This window comes from Corapipo altera, unplaced genomic scaffold, assembly GCF_003945725.1.
Source record: "Corapipo altera isolate COAL_440 unplaced genomic scaffold, ASM394572v1 24, whole genome shotgun sequence".
NCBI lineage: Eukaryota > Metazoa > Chordata > Aves > Passeriformes > Pipridae > Corapipo > Corapipo altera.
Genome location: NW_020884903.1, coordinates 3,196,938 through 3,215,775, shown reverse-complemented (window position 1 = coordinate 3,215,775; position 18,838 = coordinate 3,196,938). Strand labels below are relative to the sequence as shown.

Here is an 18,838-nt window from a genome sequence, read left to right as displayed (position 1 = left end):
ACTTTCCTGGAAGTGATTTTTTTTTTTAAGGTATATGCACTCATGGGTGTGGACAGACCTGTGCACAGACTATTACAATGTTTTATCCTCTCCTGCTGGTTACAGAAGTTTCACCCTTTGATTCTTTTAACTTCGGTGCAGTTGGGATGTGCAACTCCCAGGCTCTTCATGCAGTCTCTCCTTCCTACCATAGAGACATTTTTATTAAAGAGCTCAATCAACAGAAACAAGATTATAATCAAGAATTGTCCTAGGCTTCTGCTCAAATCAATTTGATCACAGCCTGGCTATCAGAGTTTGCCAAAGGTCCACAGGCTGCCAGTCATCCATCCAAAAAAAACCTGGAATACTTTGAAAAGCATGAAGTATGACAGTCTGGCTCACACAGTTGATATGTAACGTGGCATCCCTTAAACAAAATGAACCATAGGGACAAATGTAATTTAGAGATTGACGAGGTGAACAAAAATATACCACAGCTGTCTAGGAGTAACTTAAATTATCATCTGAAGAGAAAATCACTGCCAGAGATTTCCAACCATTCATGTAGAAATCAGGAATAGCAATACCTTTAAACATTACTTAGAAATGATGTTTAGGCAAATTGGGAAGAGAGCCAAAGACACAAATAACTTCACTGAAATAACTCAGAAGACTGACAAGAAACACAGCATTCACATTTTAAGCAATTAAATCACATTTAACCCAACTGTCTCAAAATGCTGTAATTCTGTATCATATGGCATGTGCTATATTAGTGAGCCACACCATTTAACTAAAGGGAATATGAATTCCTCACTCAAAAAAAAAAAGAAAAGAGATTGGTGATGTATGACAGACCCTAAAAGTCTGCTTGAGGGTGGAAAAACAGTTTGTATATTTTAAATTCAAGCCTTTATTTAATCTAATGATTATGTGTCACATTCACCCATTATTTATATTTGATCAAAGATAAAAATGCAAAACAGTGACAAAATGCCAGCCTTTCTGTCACCAACAGAGAACATCCTGTATTCCTGACAAAGACCAGGACCTGCTGCAGGTTCATGATAGTACATTAATCTATGACTGTTTCTCTTCAATGAACACAAACCAAGTTCGGCACTCTGTCAATTGAAAAGCAATGATTTTAATAAGGCACTGAGAATCAAGCAAATAATGGTCAAAAGAGTGAAGACTTCCTGGATTATCTGCCCAAAGTAAAAGTTTGGTTTCCCTTCAGGGTAAACTTAAAAAACCACAAAAACCCAAAAAAAACCCCAAACAAAAAAACCAAAACCCCAAAACAAAACAAACCCCTCAGAAAACCCTCAGCAAAGCCTTCAAGGAACACTCCTGCTCCTGCAGCAAAGACAAAACATACACACCTGAAAAGGAAAGGAAACAATGCAGCAAACATGATCCCTTTAACTACACTCTCTGTTCAGTTGCTATGCATCTGGAATCTTCACTGAATCTTCACTACATTACAATAGAATAGTATGAATTTGACATTCATTAAAGGGACATCATAAAATCATGCTTTTCCCTACTGCAGTGCATCAGAATTGCCAATGACGCTCAAAACACCTTTACATCTCTGAGAAAAATGGTGACACAAGGTATCAGATGTACGATTCATGTTACATTTCTCTGTTTCTTGCCAAACAACACATTAAGCCTCCAGTTGTTCTGTCATCCTATCTTCGCACATAAAAGGGCACGAGTACTCAGCACTGGGCTGGAACCCTCATCCATTCTGTCTTTCTAAGTCCACTCCTTTCCACATCACACACTGCCTCCTCGTCTCTTTCTATACTTCAGTCATGTTGAATCTATTAATTAATGTTTCCACTCTTCTGGTTCATAAACATTAGAGTCCTAGTAGCTACAATATCTGCATTTAAAAGTGACCAAATTTTCGTATTATAGCAATACAATACTACATACAGTCATCAGCAGAATTATCCACAGAGCAATCTGCTATAAGGAAAACACAATAGGCACAGGTTTTAACTTTTTTTTACTATTCCTGAAATCCCCTGGAAAAAATTTACTCTGAATACCTCCTCCAACCCCGACACTTTTAACAAACTATTTCAGTCAGATGGAGTGATCACAGATGTGGAATGTTTCTCCATATCTGTCTCATGCAAAATGGATACACAGAAATTTATCCTTGAAAAAGAAACCTCTCTGAAAGTGTTGAAGCAATTAATACATACCCCAAATTACTGTAAATTTCAAGTCATCCCATTACTGCATTTCAGTCTTGTGACATAACACTACTTCTGAAATATGCTTTCTGTTTTAGATATCCATGACCTTCTAAGCCAAAAATTATTATGCTATAAATACAAGTGGAGATAAATATATATCATGTGTATGCATTCAGATTGCTACTTGCATTTACTACCTCGGCAGCATGTCATTAATACCAGATTCTGTTTGACCATGAGACATTCACACCTGTTCCAACATCATCGCAGCACCTCCACACAAAAAAGGGCAGCAAAATCATATAGATCCGAAGCCATGTGACAGCCACCTATCCACGAAGAGATTACAAGCAGTTCTGTGTTAACACACCCTAAACCAAAAAGTGACTAATGTGTGCAGACACGTGCATGCTTTCTCTCATGATTTCCCCCCCCCCGCCCCCATCTCAGCCACAAGAAATTTTTCGCTCCCTAATGGCTACAGGAGGACAGACACAGAAAAACAGCTATTTGAATTTCAGATCACATACTAACATGCATGAACAACAAAGGAAAAAAAATCCATCCTTATATCAGAGAATGTTAGGATCTAAAGGGAAAAATAGCCAACACCTAAGCCTTCTATGTACATCTCCTCAATCAACAAAAAAGAAGGGTGTTTTCTTTTCCTTTCCAATGTTCCTTGGCAGCAGGGCCTGTCACCAAACTCATGTATTGCATCAGGAGTAGACTGAAGTATTTCAAAGTGGTGAGAAATAACTCTGTGCTGGTGTTTCCAAGAAAATTAGTTCTTAAGAATTCCCATGAGACACAGTATCTGGTAAGTACAGGAAGATAAACATTAAGACCATGGAAGTTACCAGATCATGTCTGATTTAAAGGACAATTTTAAAATACACTATTCTTTCTACATCTCTGTTATAAAAGCTTTAAAATATTTTGCTCAGTTGGTGCTGCTACAAAGCTGCCTCACCTTCCAAGTCCACCCAGCTTTAACCACTCACTCATTACACACCAACCTGTGCTCCAGGATCACGTGCTGAGAGGAACGTCATTCTTTCTCCAGTTATTCAGCTTGGAAAATCATACATTTACACAAGATAAATCCAGAAAATCACTGGATGGTGGTCAGTTAAATAAAACACTTGGCACCCATAAAACACACGGGGTACCATAGATCTTTACACTTCATGAATTTTCAGCTATATTATTACTAACACAATTACTCTGGGGCAGTTGTTGTTGAGCAGTGCAGCACAGCAAGCATTACCTAGAAAGTTGTCAGCTGCACGCGCGCACACACACACACACACACAAAAGATGTCCCTGTCTGCTACTTTAAGTTTTTTACCTTTAATTCCTGAATTCCAGTCTGTTAGTGACAGGCAAAGAACTTAAATCGCAGCATGTGTCTGTGTTCATACTGCCTCACATGGCACACGGCAGCAGAACTTCTCCCCACCATGAAGAGAGCAGTCATGCCAGTCCTCATGCCTCCCTCCTTGCCTCTATGGATGAATCAGGATATGGTGTATTTTTTTTTAAAGTCCTTTCAGCAAATTGCAGCAGGAGCTCTCTCTTCCATCCATCAGCATAGCATTACTTGGTGACCAACTCACTCCTCCCATTTTCAGTTAATTTCCCCCCCCACACACATACTTATTGATTTCTGTCCTTCAACACTGCATTTTGTCCATGAGGCACTTCATAAAATTTTGTGGCTGCAACAAGAGTTGCAACGGTAGCAGAATCAGCCAGCCCTAGAGTTGAAAATTTCTACTAATAGGATATAATGCACATTGGCTACTGTTTTATTCACTCTTCACCCAGCCATGCACCCACTCACCCTCTGTAACCCGGCTCTTAATCACCCAGTTTCCCAGGTCCATGTTCAGAGAAGTGGAGAGAAAGGCAAATTGGTCATAACCATCACAGCTGGCCTTTGAACCTCTTGAAGGGCCCATTTATCATGTGACAAAACACTCTGACAAAACTATAAATGCATTTGCTTAAGTTTGAGGTAAAAGGTGAGAAGGAGATGGGTATCAGCACAAGGTGGAGGGAGGATTGGACCTGTATTTATTCCCAGGCACCTTGAACAACACAGAGTGGTTTAAGTCTTCTTCCTTATGACCAGAGCCATGCTGCTGCTCCTGAGTGGTCCTCTTGCCTCCTGCTCATGGCCCAAGAGTCCATTAGCAGCATAGCTGGCGCGAGTACTTCTGGCAGGAGCAGCCAAGGCAGTCTCTTGCCACCAGCTCTCTGAGGCAGGGAGTGGGAGTGTTCACTGGCAGCCAGCTCCTGGCACTGGCCCTGCTGAGGAAAGCTCTGAGACAGCCCTTGCAATTCACAGCAGCCAGCAGGCCGGGAAGTGTGTCAGCCCAGATTCAGCACAACAGTGGGGCCAGCTGTAAGGGCAGGTAATGCTGGAGCAAGGCTGTATGCAGCACTGACCCCATATGCCCGAGCAGCAGGCACAGCTGCCTGGTGGGAAAGCCATATCCCAGAGGACTTGCACGGCAGCCAGTACAGGACAGGAGGGTGATGGGCTGGCCCTACAGCACTGCTCTCTTCAGCAACTTCAGGCAGGTGTTTCCAGCTGTGAAAAGCGGCAGCAAAAGCAGGTACCCCTTAGGATGTTTCTAACCAAATCAATACTCCAGCTGAGCACATTTAAATGTAGAATCTGTCCTGCACGTAGAGTGAAGGTTGCCCATCTGCAGAGGAAAGCCCTCTGCCAGCTCTGCGGCACCATCTAGTGCTAACAGAGAACAACACCCTCAGGAAAAGCAGATCCACTTCAGATTACACCAAGTTTAGAAACAATGCAAAATAAAGGCACAAAAATAAATAACCAAAACAAGCAAGGCAACTAATGACAACCCATTTTCACTTTACACATGCCAGGGCCTGCTTCTGTCACTCCAGGACCACAACATTTACGTTGTGTAGTCTAAACTGGTTTCACACCAGTTAATATCCTGGCAGCGAGCACTGCCGAGTCCGGCCACACTCATTACCACTATTCCCATTAGACTCAGCAGATGAATCGCAACAGCCATATGTTCTTAAAACGTACGTGCAGCCTTGCAGCTGCCTCTCGCTCCCATCCCAGGATAAAGGCTGCACTGCTGAGCTGTGCACGCACTGGAAATCCAAAGGGCAATGACAGCAGCACTGGAACAAAGACCCATCAGCCTTTTGGAAGGTGGTCAGAGACAACACTCAGGCATGTCTTGTCCAACAGGCACCAAGGTAGGGGAAGAGACGAGGCCAGCTCCCAGGGATGCTGTACTGTACAGACCATTAGCTTAGACATTATTATCCCTGTTCAAACAATCAGAGATCCCAAGTGGTTCCCTACTGCTCTCTCAAGTTACATCTACTTCCTCCAATTTTACTATCACTACTAATTGGGGAGGTTGCAGTTGCTTCTTTTTCCCATCCTGCATCCAAAAAGGTTCACTATGTGTTATAAATCTAGATTATAAAGCTTTTCATTTTATTTTTTTCCAAGAGCAGCTTAGTTCTTGTAGTTATACAGCTGCTTATTTGTAACCTCTGAGGAATGATTCCTCTCACATTGAAGAACTTCAGTTCCAGATTCCTCAGCCTTCAAGTATTTCAGCAAGTTTGACTTTGAAACAGTAGAAAAGGTGATTTTTCTAAAATTATGAAGTCTCCAAAGTTACAGAATTCACATCCTTAAATTGTGTAAAGAATGTACAGAAACATTGAAATGTAGTTGTTTTTCAAACTTCACATTGGATCCAACCAAATAATGACAAGCTTGCATTCTCCTGAAAATCACTTTGAAAATCTGACCCAAGTGACAAATATAATTAGCTGAACTCAGCAGGACCTGATCAACAACAGGGAAAGCTACTGCAAATGTGTTAACTTCAAGTTTTATTTTCCATGTTGGTGAAACACATAGCTTTTTTCTCAAGAGGCAGCATCTGTAGAGCCGTCACAAACACATTTTTTACATCACAGACTGGGGAAAAGAACAAATAAAGCAGAGGTTTCACACTGTGCTTGATCATCTGAGTATTAAGTTACAGATAATTAAGAAATCTTCTGATTTCACATGTACATTGCACTGGCCATTGCTCAGCCTTCATGCACAATTAAACTTTATTTTTCTTACAGTCAACACTGGTTTTGGAAAGTTTCTTGCTGTAAATGGTATCTTTTCAATTTCAGATCACCTAAATGGTATTTACATAAGTGTGCAAATTGCTTTGAAAGATAGAAACAAACACTAACACATAATATACAGACAGTTTCTTCTATAGTTAATGTTTACTAAAAGGCAGTTAACATTCCTAACACACTTTCACTGTCTAAAATAGGAGAATAAGTTATATAAAATAGACCATCTTATGTTCAGACACTTCCATTTCTGCAGATTTGGTCTTTGCAGCAACATTGCAATCAAAGATTAAGATTATACTACTAAGAATCAGAGAAGCCCCTCTGAATTCAATGGCAGCCAAATACGTCTAGTACCAGTTACTTTTGTCCCAGATTTTCCATACTTGGCACAGAAAAATAAAAACAACTTGAGGGAGTATGGAAGACAGTCTTGTACATCTATTTTATTTTTTTGGCAATATGAAAAGTATGCTTTAAGAATCTAATGCATAAATTTTAATTTTTCTTTTAAGGGTCTGTTTGTGCTACAAGCACAGTTTAAAGAAATCTGCAAATTCTTTCGCAGAAGCACACAAGTTTCCCAGTTTTGTTTCTTATGCACCTCATCCTCTCAGGTATATGCAATTTTAGACTCCTTGGGATCACACAATAAAACTGGATTTCAGAATTAGAAGGAGCAGAAAATGCACACAGAAAATCAGTTGGCACTCCCAGAGGTCCTAAACATGCAGTTCTTTTCTACCTGTGATAAAGACTCCCCCATAAGAAGCATATGTTCAACTTGACTTCAAATCCAGAAGACAGAAGTTGAGTAAACTGGAGTAAGTTTCTCCAATGGTGAAAACAGAAGAGTTACAGGGAAGTCTTCACAGCCATCTTTCATGTATACCTGTAAGCATTCTCAGAGAAAACCAACTCACTTCCTGAAGTTCGTTAGAGCTAAAATTGCTATATACATCATCAATAACAAAGGGAAATCACCTGTCAGATAGTAAAGTTCTACAGGTGCATCTTAAATAGCTGTAAAACCCACTGTTACTATTACATAACACAAAGAGACAAAACTGTTTTTTGAACACCCATTAAATTGAATAATGTGACTTTTTACAGGAGCCCTGCCTTCGTATTATGCTGCAGTTTGTGCACCCATCACAATGCTACTGAGTGCTATCCACCCCAAGGAAAGTGAGTATTAGCCCTCTTAAAGTTTAACCTGATGTCAGACACCATGTGTATGGCAGACATGTGCCTGGTATTTTTATGACATCTAATTGCTTAATATGGCACAAACTGTACCAACACTTAACACTGTTGCTTTTGGTCTCTTGTTTATTGAACTTTGGGCATCACACACAAATCCCTGCTGGGTTCCCAGTGATGTCACCCTAGTGCAGACCTTGATCAGGTTCTGCTGAAGAAATAAGCCACGGGTACAAATTCTAGAATTGACAACTTCTAAGCATAAAATGGTGAAACCAATTTAAGACACTACAGAAGTCTGCAAAACACATGATGACTTGAAACCAAATAAAAATAGAGAAGATGTATTAAAATTCGGTTATCTCGGATTCTGAACTAGTTTGAAAAATGCCATTTATAGGAGATATCTGTTCTATGATGTGAAAATATGAAAGAATCATATGAAGAATATGTATCATTGAAACATTCCACCTAAGTTTTTGTTAAATATTTGTCTTCAGAAGTTTATATTCAGTGCATGTTATCTGCTACCTTCAGTTTCTTTTCTAGTTATGGCATGCTTCAGAAACACTTCTAAGAATGTCATTCACTCCTTTCTTTCCCAAGGTGCACACTACAAACACTATGCACACATTTATTTCCAAAGATTTCAGGTCAGTAAAGTTCTCAAGAGGAAAGACCTGCGCGTATTTTTAAGCTTGCAAGATAACCTCAAATTAGTTGACTTAGTATTTTCCACACTTACATGGATATTGCTTGCAAAGAATAAGGTCTTAAAATAATATTCCTCAGTGGGGTAAAAACATACTGAAAGCAAACTCAGTGCTCCCCCTAGTGTTTACACTAGTAAAACTCTTGCCTGGCACAGTCTGCCTTAAATGGTCTTAAATAGCCATATGAATTATCATGTATTTAACTCCAAAAACAATCGCAAACATCTTTCTGGGACCAAAAAGTGCCAGCTGTTGAAATCCAGTGCTTAAAATTTTGTACCACTCTCCCTACTCAAGTGCTTCTGGGGTTTTGGTATTAAACTGTGCTTTTAGTAAAAATTCTCTCAACTGAAGGCAGGGCCCTAAAGAAGCTCCTACCAGACAAGAGATGATCAAGACGGTAGGTACAGTCATGCTTTTTCTCCTGTACTGTACCCAGAAGCTGCCAAGTTAATATTAGGATTCCAATATCACAATTGCAATGAAGCTCTGGTAAATCTGGTACCTTTGGATATGCTCAACATCACAAATAAGTCAGATATTTAAGACAATCTAGCATGTAGCTAGCACAGTCCACCAGAATATTCATCCTCTTCCTCATCAGCATGAGAGCCCACTGCAGCTGGTCCTCTGGCTTTGTCTTGTGCAGCATTTGGCGATTTCTTCTTGATTCCACCTCCTGGGACCACCAAGGTAAGACCAAGCTTGGCATACTGACAATAACAAAGCAAGTTTAATTTCTGTACTGTTACAGAATTGACTGATGCTCACAATAAAGAAGCGGGCAACATTCAGTACAGCAGAGTGATGCTGCTCTCAGAGTAAGTCCATTTTTCCAGCTTAGAATAAGCATAACATTGGTTCATTTTCTTCCATCTCAAACACTCTGAGAATGGGATGTGAGGTCTGTATCAATACTGCTTATTATAGAATAATTTGGCCACATCCTATAGTTTCTCTGTCTCAAGCTTTACATAAAAATACAAATTCCAGTATGCAGCTCTGCATATATTACCTAGTAACAGATTATGTAAAAAGTTTTATTGTGTTTTTCAGCAAGACTAATACCTCAACTTTTACTATTCAACAGAGTAATAAACTAAAATTAGCTAATGCTGTTACAAGGTTTGGCACGGACAGATGTTTCCTTTACTTCACACCTTTCCTATCCTTATACCTCCTTATAATTCCTAAATTTACAAGTTCAATTAAATAAAAAAATAGCTGGGGAAATGGTCACAACTGCTCACTCAACATTTAAAAATCTTTCAAAATCAGTAACTTGCTAAGGAATAAGCGACGGATAAAAGCATCCAACAATGCCATCCCATAGGCATCATATTCTGTAATGTTTATGCACACCTAGCTGTTATATTTCTGAGAAAAAGCAGAAGTAGCAAACTGTTCTGGCCCTTTAAGAAGGAATTAGAAGGGGACTGAATTTTGGTTAACTCATTAAACAAACTCACCAAATGCATAACAAGCTGCTCTTTCACCTAAGCCTTCACACCATCTGAAAGCACCATCACTGACAGGTAAAGAATATATGAAGTTTACAGGTACAGGGTAGCATGACAGCAAGTCAAAATAAATACACGGATGGTGCTCTTCTTATTTTCCTCTACTAGGAAAAAAACCTCAACATGCAAAAGGATTATTAAAAAAAAAAAATAAAAAAATCCCACAGGAATTGCCTACTTACATCATTATCCATGTATTTGAAGAGTGGAGAATTACAGACTTCAGAAACCTGATCCTGATCTTGCTGATCATACCCTTCTAAAAGTTGCTCTAGTGCTGCACAATCTTCACTTCCATTGAATCCTGGTATACTGAAGGAAATTAAGAGTTTATTTAAGACATTGCAGCAATCTACTTGACACAGCTATTCTATCTTTATATGCTGCTGATTTAACAGTAGAAGTGCAAGCAGCTTTCAAGAATCTGACAGACTGGTTATTCCACAAAACTGCCTATAACCACTTTTACTTTTCCAGGTACAGGAATCATATTCATAAAAATTAAACTTTCAGCAATATTAGTTTGCATTCTCAGAATAAGACCACAACCACAGTCAAGACAAAACAAGTATATTAGAATTTTTAAACTTTTTCCTAACTAGTCAATAAACTCTTTCTCCACTTCACATACAGAAAAAAATCTGTCATTCATTTCTACACATAAAGTACAAATTAGGGATCTGAAAAATGGAGATTTGAAAAATGACTGATCTTGAAAAATTATTTATAAAAATAAAGTGCAATTTAACTTATATATATATGTTCAAGTCATTTCACTAAAAACACAGTTTAAGTAAAAACATATTGTTTCAAGATTTTGCTACTGAACTCCGAATGAGAGTTGAAATGAAAGTTGCTGGGGAAGCTTCTGGAACCAGGGTTAAACACTAATCCATATTCTGATACCAAAATTTTCTCCTGTATATGTAAAAAAAGCCTTCTTCAATTCAGCATATTCAGTTAGACTACTTTCTGCTTCCTACATTATCTTTCCATTCAACCAGCTACTCAAAAGTTACAGAAAGCAGAAATCTTGCTTTTCTTCCTCCAATGTGTGACGAGGGCAAGATCTCCTAGATTAACACAGTCAGAAAAGTAGTAACTCACATGCTGCAAACTTTTCTTTAACTAAAACATTTATATTAATCTTCCCCTCAGTCTAATCATCATACTAGATAGTTTATTTGATTATACTGGGATGCTGCCACTGTGCGCTTTGATACTGTATTCCATATTTCCCTTCTCAAACTGCAATAAAATATCATAATGGCAAGTTAGAATTAAAACTTTTCAAGAGTCTCCACACATGGCAAAAGCATTTTGAAAAAATTAAAATTCAGTTAGCAACATCTGGAAACACCCACTTTTAATCCTAAACATTTGTTTACAATACCTTATCCATCTCTGTTCCACATGATAAGACACAAAACAAAAGGATAGCAGTAAGATAAGAATCCCAGCCATAATGGTATTCTGTTCAGCTTTTAACAAGGGAAAACACAGGAAGAACTTCTCATTTCCATCTCCTTTCCCCTGTGGCACATAACTAGTTCTTTATGACTAACTTTTTATTTTAGGTTCATTGAGAAGAATCACTGTAGTAATTACAGCTAAATCTGTTACGTGTGAAAAAAATTTCTGATAGCCACGTACCAGGGAATGTTATTATTGTACTGTAAAGTCAACAGAAGTGTGGGTTGAAAATCTATGAAAGAACAATGGCAACACTGCTGAGCAAAAAGATCTACATTAGTGAAACATTTGCTTTAAAATTATAGAACATGAAGCAGACTTACCTATAGCTTTCCCTCACACATCTCTCTGCAGCAACATAGTCATTTCTATGAAGATGAACTAAGACTTGAGCAATAGTTTTCTAAACAAAAAGAAATAAAAAAAAATAAACCAAATGATTCCTTAGAAATTAACTGTAAAATATAAAAAACCCAGTAGACTGCTAATATTTAGCATGAAAAAGGTCATTACAATCCCCAATCATTCTAAGATAATGACACAAGAGTCAGAACAATATAGTGAAAAAGCAGAAAGCCTATCCTCTGCTAGTATGAAATAGATTATCTCCTATAACATTTTAATGAACTGTTGTACCAAGTAACAGGTTTTGTACCTTGTTATTTTTTATAACATCTTTATGTGTTTTTTGGTGTTGACAGCTCCTGTACATATCAGCATCTTATCTTCAAAATTATAGTAGGGAAAAAAGCACAGTTAGAGATTTGGGAAACATGCACTACCATGAATTCTCATTGTTAGCAAGAAATGTATCCCTGGATCAAGAGGTACATACCGTCAGTCAGATGTCAACTGTCATTAACTATGCAGAAAAAACCCTGGCTCTTAGAACTTACCTTATAGCATGTAGGGTAGTTTTCAATTTCCTTATAAATACTTTTCTCCTTTTGAAGAGACAACGCAGCTTCATCTAATCTAAAGCCAAAAAAACCCAGGAGTATCAGCACCAGGAATAGAGCACAACAAAACTGAGGCTAAATACAAAGTGTTTAACTAATACAGTAGCAAGTCTACCGCAATAAAAATCAACACAACTAAAAATCAGCAGTAGATCTTACTAACAGAGTAGATAAATATACAGTCAGCAATTCCTTTGTATACATGCTAAGAACATCTTCGGTATTTATTCAGAGAAGCCTTGTTTTTTATAACATTGTACAAGATGAATGCTTTGTTCCACACCCTAACAGATTTCTCTATGCCATGTTACTATAAGCTACCAGTAAGTCCAATATCCATGAACTACCAATATTTAGTAATAGTAACTACTTCTGAGTTTTAATACTCTTTTAATCATCATATTCAATTTCTGGAAATTAGAAGAAGCACATGAGCTATTAAGCAACAGAGTAACCAATTCTTTCATATGTTCTGAAGCTACATTGACTGGCTTTCACAGAGACTTTCAAATTACACTGTCACTTTTCTTTTCTGACTACTTTTCTGCAATGAAATAAAGTGTGTTGAAAGTAGAGTTAGAAATCCAGAAAATTTCTTAAAGGACCTAAATGTTTCAGTGAAGCAAGTCTAAGCTGAACTGAAGGTCAAGGTTGGTGCAAGTAATTACAATTGAATTGGTCCCCTTGAGACTCCAAGGAACGCTCTTCTTTAGGAAGTCTGGAATCAGACAACTGCAAGCAGATTTGTTTCCTCATTTTAGTCACCTAATTGCCCTGTTTTGTCTCCCACAGCCACAAAAGACTTTCAAGTACTTTCTACATATTAGTATTGGAAGAAAAACAAAAAAAATCCTGAAGCAGTTTAATAATTAATGAAAACTGGTGCATGTGCTTTCTAGCTATTCAACAGACACAAAGGAAATAAAGCCTTTCAGTCCACATTATCCCAGAATACAAAACAGGTGGTTCCTGGATGAAAATGGCATATTCCACAGAAACTGAATTTTAGTTTGAAGTGCATCTCAATGAAGAATTAAGTAACAGTACATAAATGCAAAAACCTCAAGAAAAAAACCCCCAATCAAAATAACTATTTAAGATTCAATTACATTAAAAGAATAAGAAAGGATAAAGCTATACCTGCGTCCTCTGACTAAAAGTCTTGATGCCTTCCCCAGCATTTCCAATGCCTGCCGTAAACGCTCCTCATTCTAGAGAAGAACAAAAAGAATTCGTAAGTTCTTATTTCATTTGCACAGCATTAAGACCACTAGATCTAAGTGTGTCACCTCTAACTTAGAACAACTGTTATTGTATCAGCAGTTCACACAAGGGAAACATGAAGAGTGTCAGAGCTCCCAAGTTCCACAGCCAGCTCCTGTGTGGATGTGCTCAGCAAAGTAACACCAATGCAAACTCGCCAATCTGGAAACACGTCACAACTGACAATACAGAAGTACATCAAAGGCAGTAGCAAAAAGGCAAACCATTGGCTCGTGGCATTGGTAGAACACCAAGCAAACACTTCTCTATACTTCAAAGATTTCAAATTATTTTGGGCTCCATGACTCAACAGCAGATATGTTCCCTACCCTCTGGGTTGCCCAACAAGAGGCAGAAAACTTGACAACATACAAAATTCAGGTTCAGTCAAGTCCTAAACTGAGAAAAAGGCAAAGCAAACTGACTCCTAACTTTTATAATCTCCTTCTCAACAACATAAGAAGCCTTCAGCCTCTTATTACTCAGCCACTGATGTAAAAGGAAGGAAAAAATTTAGAACCGAATCTTAGGCTTTTTCTTGATTTTATAGCTGAAAGAAAAAACCAACCAACCAACCAAATCACCCACTTACTTCAAACACTGACGCTGCTTGCTGATAGAGTTGCACAGCCTTCTCTGGGCTCACATTTTCTATTAATCTGTAATAAACATCCAAAATTTCTCTTCAAATAAAAGGAAAATGTTTTTTACCTGAAAGTATCATAAAGACATAAAAGAAAACCAAAGATATACCCACACCTTGCATGCATTCTAGCCCCCCACAGCTCAGACTTACTTCCCAGCCCGTTCCAGAGCAATAGCTGCTGTATCTGGTGTTCCATTCTCCAGGTACATCATACTGGCCTTCTCGATCAGCTGAACTGCTTCAGGGAGTCTCTGCATCTCCTACAAAGCAACAGTCAAAGGGACACTGCTGTCAGGAATTGAATTTATGAACAATGACACAAATCAAAGCAAAATGCAACACCTTATTAAGATTCTAACTTTTATTTCTGAACTTGTAGAGCTAGTGAAAGTTGACCACGAACTCCATAAAATTTACTTCTGAGTACTAAACTTTCACGTAAGTCATTGATTTGTGGTAGTTTAGAGCAAAAGCAGTACCACTCTTCTGTTACCCTATAACACAATGCACTCTTCTTTCCTCCTATAAAAGGAAAACTATTTTTACCCCCCAAATACAAATGTTGCTTTTCTAATCTACTGAAGGTGTTGGTGGGCACTATGAGGCAACTGCAAAGTATCACTTTAATAGGCAATTAACTTACATATATTTGTTAAATGATCCAGTGTATAATATTCTTCTCCTATAAAATAGAACTTTTTAATAAAAACCAGTAAATGAAAATACCTTTAGCATCATGCCAGCTTGTTCATAAGCTCTGCAAAGAAAAAAAATGTACCATTTGGTTAAAGATGGTGTATTTCAGCAAGCTGTAGTTATGCAACAAAGGTTATCATGCACTGGCTATCACTTCACTGTTAATATTTAATGCTTTGAAGATGTTTCAAGTTTTTTATTTAATGAGACAGAGCACATGTAACATTATCTTCCACAAATTAAGTACTTCAACTACACTACCCACTAAAAATCTATTCTAATCTGATCCACGGGCAATATTTGGATTATTGTCATTTTCTGCTTGCTTTGAAGTACTCTAATTAAAAATTTCTTTATAAGTTCAACAGCATCGAATTTCAAAATTATGAAAAGATCATCTAAGAAAAAATATTTGCTACCAAAAAGTGCCAAAGAATGCCAAAATCATCATTTCTTCAGGTAGCCACTGCAGGTTTTCAGACTTTCCTAGCTCCCACTTACATTGAAATGATTTTGAAACAGCAAAATTACTTGAACCATAACGCTTACTATAGTGAAATCAAAATGACAGTTCATGCTTGTACTGTATGTTAAAAAATTTGTTTCAGGTTACTCAGTGCTTCTGTACTTACTTGGCAGCATGGAAGAGACTGGAAGTAAAACAGTGAAAGTCAAGGACAAAAGTCACATAATGCAAAAAAAAAAAATTAATGTTCAAAATGTTATACAACTACTAGTTTCAAAGCAAGGAACCCCATAAAGGCACTACAGGTAACTTGTCAAAAATAAATGATTCCAAGGACAGAAAAATGCAACATAACAATGCACAGCTGCATATAAAGTTGTAAAAAGCACATTTATTTAAAATATGTTGCTGTTTATTAAATAGTAGTACAAGTACTGTAATAATTTCAGAGGTGTGTTTAATTTATACTATCCATTTGTAGGCAATTAAAAAAAAAAATTAAATTTCTGAAGCAGTACCTAGACATCTCAGGCATCTGCCAACATCTTATCACTCCAGATGTTATTTGGAACATATTTTCTGATTGGGAAGTGCTTTTCTAATCAAGAGTTCTTTAGATTTCCCACTCAGAGCACACGGGAACAGTCTTTTGAAAAGCAATTCTGCTAGACCAACAAAATGCACAAATGTATTAAACAACCTGCTACCAAGCCCCATTACCGCAATCTAAGTATCAGCTAGTCAGCTTCTTGGAAAAAAGAACAGCAGTCAGTGAAAAGATACGCTTTATTGTTTTCATGTGCCTCAGCTTCCCGCAAACAGGCTTCCCTTGCCTGGTCAAACTGCTTGGCATTCTTAAAAGCAACAGCTGCAAGAAAGCAAATAAGAGGTTTTATTTACAGCTTGCCATTGTCCTCTTTTTACCACTTCTGCTCAAGAGTTTAGCTACCTGGAGATGTAAATAGACTCTTTAAATTAATGGTTAGAGTTTACCAAGGTCTTCCCAAAAATCCCATGACGGTTCTCTTTGCTTCGTTAGTCACTTAGTTGCCATTAAAAACATTTATTGTCAACACCACTTCCATACCACCACAGTATCATACATAGTGCACAATGTGTTTAGCTGGTTTTTGAAACTCACTCACTCTGTATTGTAATTACAGAACTGCAGGAATGCATATGTGTATCATTTTAATCATTAGAGGTTATACAAAATCAGCATGGTAGGAATAGAAGTGTGCCACCAATAAGGCATACATATAACAACTTCCTCAGCACAACCAATTCAGGGCACAACTATGTATTTCTATCTCCATTTAACTGATAAAATATTAAAGTAGGATTTAAAATAAATTTCAATTTATAAATGCTCCAGTTGCTCTTCCATGTTTGTATTTTTTTTATTCAGGCTTCAGTGAGTAAGCAGGAGTGCCTCAAGTAAGGAGCCAAAAGACTATGATAAATTACTACTATCAAAAAGAAGGAAACGTTTAAGAACAAAAAAAAAATCAACTAGTAAGAATTTTATACTCAGTGTGTCTCTTGTAGTGGAAAAAGGGAAGAAAGAGACCTCAGTATGCCTGAAAAAAAACCCCAAATTGGCAGCATCTCTCTACCTTACTGAGACAGTCTTTGCAAGATGCGTTTTATAAGATGATGATTAAGCAAAATTTTAAAACCAGCTTGAACATTTGTTGTTTTGTAGATAAAGTCACGGGATTTGGGGGTGGACAAGCAAAAGAAGGAAAGCTTTATTTTTATCACATGTAGCAACATAAAAAGTAGAAGTTTTAAGCTTGAAAAAAAAAATTGGTTTTGACAACTGTTCTAGATCTCCAAGTACAAGCTGAAACTTGTTTTATAGTGCTACTTTGTTGTTTCATTTTACTTTTAGTCTTCACAACACATGTTACTTACACAGTAACATACTAAAAATACGTAAAACGTTATCAGGGATTAAGCTTAATGAATACTTTGAAATCATAAAACATATGGCTATATTTACAGCCATACATACCTGCCTTCCCATATTCAGTAGCTGCACTGTCATAATCTGGTTTCCACTTTAAGAATCCAGTTTTCAGGCTAAAACACAAGAAGAAAGGTCCATTAACAATTTGTAAAGATTTTATGTTTTACCTTCAAGACACTTCCGATATATTTATTTAGACTACCTCTGGAAAGGAGCAGTTACCTATATGCCAATACTATGGTGGCATCACTACCGTAAAAACAAATACCAGCACTGGTCAGAATTGCATAAAGCACTGCAATGATCTCCCATAGTTACATGCCTTGCACTAACATGCTTCTGCTGTCCCCAGAGAGTCTCCCCAAGTCCAGCTCCTCAGCAGTAAGAAGTCAGCAACATGATGCCTCAAGATTTCTAATACCACAACACCTAACAATATTTCCAATATATTTTTTTTTCACGTATCACGAAGTTTCCAGTGTTCTTCTACAGGAATTTTTTCTGCTGATGAGAATTAACAAAGGCTCTCCACTGCATACACAAATAAAAGAATTTACTTACCAACACAAAGCCTCATATATCACTTATATGTTTACACTAAATGGTCCCACATACAGACATACATACATTAGGGAAAAACATACACTGTAAAATGAAGTGAGTAATCAGGCAATTTTGATTTCAATATTCTGACTTCCTCACTTCTAAAACAAGTATAAAAATTACCATAACTTTTGATCCATGTTTCCAGAGGGCCTGTTACTCTCCTTACTAAAATTATAGCAGCTTTGTCAGTGCTATTACATCCATACTGCTGTCTGTGAAATTGGGACTTATAAGCAAAATGCCTCTATTCAGTCTTAAAATACACAATAAAAGACTCATATGCAGATGTTAAGCTGTCCAAGATAAACGTCAGCATAGGTCTTCAAAGGCCTCCAAGAAGTAACAATCACACTTTTCACAGGTGTAGGAAACAAACACACACATCACCTCTGCAAAGTCAAGCCCCTTTATCCACTACAGTCTCCATAAATCTTTTCTCTCACTTGTCCGTAGCCTTAAGCTGTGCCAGGGGAGGTTTAGGTTGGACATAAGGAAGAAATTCTTTACAGAAAGGGTGATTAGATATTAGAATGGGCTGCCCAGGAAGGTGGTGGAGTCACTATCCCTGAAGGTGTTTAAGGAAAGACTAGACGTGGCACTCAGTGCCATGGTCTGGTTGACATGGTGTTTGGTCCTACGTTGGACTCGATGAGCTCGGAGCTCTTTGCTAACCTAATTGTGTCTGTGATCCTGTTTTCCTCCCACTCACTTCAGCAGAAGGGCAGAAGTGACTCCCCTCCCTCTCCAGTTTGGGTGTGAGCAACGGAGGCTAGAAGGCCCTTACTGCTCAGACTCCAGGCCTCTGAGCCGCACCGCCCCACCGACACCGATTCTTAGTTTTAGGGCCGCTTTCGTCTCCCAGCTCGGGGTAGAAGGGCGTCCTGCAAGCACCCACCCCCTGCAGGGAGGCTGCCCTGAGGCAGACGAGGGGCCAAGCAGCAGTGCCCTCCTACTCCCTCGGCCAGACC

General features: G+C 38.0%; 1 protein-coding gene across 1 annotated transcript in view; it reads right to left on the bottom strand.

Annotated features, from left to right (window-relative positions):
• Positions 1-6,090: 6,090 nt before the first annotated feature.
• NAPG (NSF attachment protein gamma) overlaps positions 6,091-18,838 on the bottom strand; it is a 12,968-nt gene continuing 220 nt past the window's right edge. The window contains exons 2-12 of the mRNA XM_027650938.1: positions 17,310-17,377; positions 16,076-16,160; positions 15,459-15,476; positions 14,857-14,887; positions 14,281-14,390; positions 14,077-14,143; positions 13,362-13,432; positions 12,159-12,237; positions 11,586-11,665; positions 9,972-10,101; positions 6,091-8,982 (exon numbers count right to left, since the gene is read on the bottom strand). Of these exons, the coding sequence (XP_027506739.1) occupies positions 8,833-8,982; positions 9,972-10,101; positions 11,586-11,665; positions 12,159-12,237; positions 13,362-13,432; positions 14,077-14,143; positions 14,281-14,390; positions 14,857-14,887; positions 15,459-15,476; positions 16,076-16,160; positions 17,310-17,377 (889 nt within the window). The 3' untranslated portion in view covers positions 6,091-8,832. The remainder of the gene's footprint in view (positions 8,983-9,971; positions 10,102-11,585; positions 11,666-12,158; positions 12,238-13,361; positions 13,433-14,076; positions 14,144-14,280; positions 14,391-14,856; positions 14,888-15,458; positions 15,477-16,075; positions 16,161-17,309; positions 17,378-18,838) is intronic.